Source organism: Nesoenas mayeri (genome assembly GCF_963082525.1).
Source record: "Nesoenas mayeri genome assembly, chromosome: 12".
Lineage (NCBI taxonomy): Eukaryota > Metazoa > Chordata > Aves > Columbiformes > Columbidae > Nesoenas > Nesoenas mayeri.
Window position 1 is genome coordinate 12,144,820 of NC_137547.1, and position 4,990 is coordinate 12,149,809.

The following is a 4,990-nucleotide window of genomic DNA, read 5'->3' on the forward strand; positions in this document are numbered from 1 at the left end:
AAAACCACGGTTAAAAAAATCACATTTCTTTCCTAAACAATCCACAGAAGATCCAAAACATTAAAGACCTGATCTTACAGGTCTTTACAGCCCTTCAGAGCCATATCACGCTGACACTGGTGCAAACACATCCCTCTCTACAACCTGGAAAATCTGCACCCGATTTGGCACCAGCACAACCTGTGTTCAGCCGAACTCTTGAAAAATCAAGTTTAAAAGGGAAAATACTATATTTACTGCTAATACAATTCATAACATATCTCTGAAGGCAGAAGTCAGCAAGCTCTGCGATTTTCGTTGATATATCTTATATGGCACGATACGACTCTTCAATTTGTCTGACTAAACTTAGCCAGCTTTGTGAAATCTGCCACTTACTGAAATTACTATGAACAATTTGGAGCATTTTGTTTTTCAGAAAGCTATAACACATAGCTCCTGCACTGACACCTACGCACAATAAATTCAATTAAACTGTTAACAGAAATAGAACTGAAAGTATTGCTTGGGGTGCAGACTGAAATTACGGATTCAGCCCTTGACATCTCTAGTTCCTTCGGTGCAATTCCACGACTTTCCTGCTGACCTGAGCACAAGCAGCTTTTTGGGACCAATCTTACGGAAACAACCATCAGATCCTGACACACATTTACAACAACATACCAGGCGAATTATAACACAAAGCATAGGCTTTATAACATCTCCCAGTGGGGTGCATTTCAATTACTACGTGACGTTATTTTTCTTTTCTAAATACGCTTAAACACAGCTGACTGAGTTAAAAGTTTAAAAAGAAATATATCTTTGCTTTGAACCAATCAATCATTTTCACAGCATAATGAAACACAATTACATCTGGGAGCATCCATACTCTTGGCTTTTGGATCAGAACTGTGATCTGACCCTTAACCCTGCAGGACAATGAACACGAATGGGCCAGGGCGGCTCTGAACACGGGCCCAGCACCTCGCCAGAGCCACGCTTTGCTTAAGCAGGATTAGGCAAACCGGATGGTTAGACAGACACTCTGTGACCCCACTCCCTGTGTTTCCAGAGGTGACAGCAGTTGATCCTGACCCCGGGCACCCGACAGCATCTGTTTGCACCTGTGGATCCTGGTCCTGACCAGCAAATTCTGCACATCCCCCGCAGCCCCCGTCCGCAGGGCCTGGCTGGGCAGCAGGGACCGAGGTGTCCCCGAGCTCCCTGCCCGCACCCCCGCCACAGCCTGCAAGGTTCCCCCTCGACATCGCTAGTGAAATAGAAAATATATTATCCATCTGTAAACAAAATTCAGAAAAATGTCTTCCGGCGACTTACGGAGAAGCGGCTGGATAGGCGGCCTGCGCTGGGCTGCGACCCCCGGGAAGGTGCCGAACGCTCCTGCGAGGGGACTCGCCGGCCCTGGGCCCTCAGCGGGGGCAGGAGCGGCCCGCCGGCCCCACGGGGCTCCTCGTTCCCCCGCGGGCAGCGGCTCCCTCAGGAGGCAGCGGCTCCCTCAGGAGGCGGCGCCCCCCGCGCCTCAGATGAAGTGGATCCAGGCGCTGCTGTCGGGGTCCTGCGGGGGGGTGGGCGGGAAGCGCTGCCGGCCCCGCAGCCGGTAGTTCGCGCCCTCGTTATTGTCCCAGTACTCGGCGCCGGCGACGCGGTAGCGGACGGCGAACTCCAGCGTGGGCTCGGCGGCGGCCGCGGCGGCGGCCAGGGGCAGGAGGAAGGCGAAGCGGTCGGTCAGGCCGTCCGCAGGGCCGCCCGGCTGGTAGGCGGCGGGCACCTCGGCGCAGCTGGCCCAGCGGTTGAGCGTGTAACGCACCGACACGGCCTTCTCGTAGGCCAGGTTGAGGACGCGGACGGCGCCGCGCAGCCCCGCCGGCTCGGCCCGCACCCACTCCAGCCTCACCTTGTGCTGCCGCACCCGCTCGGCGAAGCCGGGGCTGGCGCCGGGCTGCGGCGGGAAGAGCGGCTCCAGCAGCGGCGGCGGCGGCCCGAACAGCACCGGCTCCAGCTCGCCCAGCGCCGGCGGTTTCCTGGTCTTGAAGAGGTCGGCGGTGCGCGGCGGCGGCGGGGCGGGCAGCGGCACCTGCGGCAGGTCGGCCTCGCAGAAGTGGCGCACGGAGGTGAGCTCCAGGCCCAGGGAGTCGGCGAACCGCACCGTCTTGCGGCGAGACGGGCTCTGCTGCAGCGCCGGCCGCAGGCTGCGGTCGCCGGGCGTGGGCAGCGACTTGGCGCGGCGGCGCTGCGTGGGGCTGGGGGGCACGGCGGGCAGCGAGGGCTCCCGGCCGCGGGGCGGCGGCGCCGGCTTCTCCCCCGCCGCTTCCCGCACCACGGGCGTGGGCGCGGTGTCGCCGTCGGGGCTGCAGCCCCCCTTGCACTGCTCGGCCAGGCTGCCATAGAGGCAGGCGCTGCAGCTGAAGTTGCGCGGCAGGTAGAGCCGGGGCGGCGGCGTGGGCACCGAGGTGTGCAGCGAGCCCGCCTTATCCATGTGGGGAGCGGCGGCGGTGCCGGTACCGGTACCGAGCGCACGGCCCGGGGCCCGCCGCCCGGCTCCCTCCCTCCCGGCTCCTCCTCTCGGGGTGCGGCGTGCGGATGGAGAGCGGCTCTAGCGCCCGGTCCGCGGGCTCAGCCCCTCGCCTGGACCCAGGGGCAGCGGCTTCACGTCGGCGTTGTCCCCGTCGCGGCCGGCCCGGGGCGATGCCGGCGGGTGCATGTGTCCGCGCCGCTCCGGCTGCCGCTGCTGACGTGCCGGGGTCAGCCAGCGAAATACGCCCCGAGTCATCCTTCCTCCCCCATCCCTCTGCCCGCCCCGGCGTCGTCCTCGCCACCTTCCCTAATTACACCCCCGCGGCTGCTGGCCCCGCTCCCCCTTCCCGCTTTCCCCGATGCAGCTGCCGCACCGTCCGCCTCCTCCTCCTCGCTGTGTTCTGGGTCTTTCCTAGCGGATCTCATCCAAAAAGAGGAGGCGGGAGGGATTCCCCGGTGGAAACATTAAAATTCATAGCGGCGCGCTCCCTCGTCCGATCCGCTACAGAAATAGCCGCTCGGAGGAAGAGCCAAAGCCGGGCTCTGGCAGATTAAACGGGCCGGTAAGAAACAGCTGGCTTGCAAGTTGGATCTCACAGTGTACATTTAAAGGAAGAAATCCAGCTAATCTGCTGTAATGCGTTTACAGCACATGTGCTGAATAAAATACACCTGCCGCAGCCCTGCTATAGATTTCCGTCTGTAGTAAAAGCAGCTCCAGTCTGAACCCAGAGGGCTGGTTATAAAACATAAACCGCGTTCGTACTTTTTGGAAGAGTCTTTAATAATTGCCGAGCAATATTCAAAAGAATTATAGTTTAATGAGAACTGAACTCTGGTGCAGACAGTTCAGGGAGTTAAACCACTATTTTAACACCTCACTTCATTCCAGACTATCCGTAATCTGGTATTCATTTTTAATTAGTAAATTGCATTAAAACCAATGATCCTGCCATCCTGCCAGAGACTGAGCCTGAACTGCGTTGACATGTGATTCTGATTTAGCTTCTGAGCAGGAGGTTTTACACCTTCATCATTTTATCTGCAACACTTGGTGTTCCTTTGAAAGTCATGGCAGTGGAAATGCGGCTCATGAGATTAAGAATGGGACAAGTAAACCTGGTAAAGACCAAGAGTTAAAAAAAACCCACCAGAACACAGGGAAAAGCTCCCCCGTCTTATAGTAGAACTATCAGCTTTAATTCCTTTATTTAAAAGTATGAAAACAATTCCCAGGTTATTGCCGCTAGGTTCCAAATATTTTAAATGGCAGATTGTTCGTAAGTAGGGGGTGAAAAAATGTTCCCAGCAGTGTTAAATTTGACACCATTATGCTTCCCAGTGATTTGTCGCACCATTGTCTTACATTCACAGGATGATCACAGATATTGCAAAATTAAATAGCAATAACGTAAAGGATTATGTCTAAAATCAGTAGCCCAGGATCTTAATATTGTCTCACTTGTCCTTTAACACACACTACAGGAAAGATTTGTCGGGCATCTTTCCCATGCCTCCCTCCCAGAAATGAGGATTTTAGGAAAATACCATAAACACGTTTGGTTTTCATCCACTCATACTGATTTGAGGGAGAAAAAGAACAAGTCCTAAGAATTGTTCGAACAAGTTTTAAGACTACATTCTTTTAAATTATTTTAAAAGTAATTTCTAACTGTCGTAATCAAAATTTTCTAAGGAATGAACACTTGTTTTTACTGATGTTAATTTTCCTTTAAAACCAGCAAACAGTAAGATCTTTATTTTTTACATTAATATGCAAAGTCTGCACTTTTTAACTAATGGGAAACTACTGGAACTAATAAACTAAATTGGGTTAAACCTGATTACATATTCAGTCCATTTTGGATATGTCTTTGTGGTACATGTGGGGAACACGACTGTTTGGAGTAATTTCGCGTCTGCTGTACTTTACACAATAGAGGTGCCTTAGCAGAGTTCAACTTCCCCTGCCTTCTGGTAAGTTTAGTTGCTTAACTTCTTGTGATAAACTCTTGCTTTTTCAGGCTTCTTCTTTTACTACAACTTTGGTAATATTTTACAGAAAAACAAAACACCAACTGCTTTCTTCACTGGTGATTTTAAGCAATGTAGTTCGTGTAACTGAGTTGAAAATACAGATCCCCCAAAGCTGGTAAATCAAAGACTGACATCTTTTACTTCTGGAGGTGTCTTCCTCGCCTGATGAATGTAAGACAGACATAGTAAATGAAAGTTTTGGGCACTGAAATTAAATCAGGATACACACAGACATTCCCTCAAATAGCCTGCAGCCTTGTGCACCCTCCTGTGATGTGGAAACTGTGGCACAAGTTCAAAATAGGAAGCATCAGGCACCATTTGTAAAAGGAAGCTCTTTTGGTTTCGCCTACTGTAAATATTTGTACACAGCAAATGCTGAAATCCTTGGAAGGGAGCGAGCACTGCCACACATACAGGAACTATGGCTTAATAT

At 52.7% G+C, this 4,990-nt stretch overlaps 1 protein-coding gene across 1 annotated transcript; it reads right to left on the reverse strand.

Moving 5' to 3' along the window:
* Window positions 1-1,522: 1,522 nt before the first annotated feature.
* PPP1R3E (protein phosphatase 1 regulatory subunit 3E) lies at window positions 1,523-2,479 on the reverse strand (the record flags this gene model as incomplete). The annotated part of the gene is made up of 1 exon (XM_080352322.1): window positions 1,523-2,479. The coding sequence occupies one exon, from the start codon at window positions 2,477-2,479 to the stop codon at window positions 1,523-1,525; it is 957 nt and encodes a 318-aa protein (XP_080208448.1).
* Window positions 2,480-4,990: the final 2,511 nt, after the last annotated feature.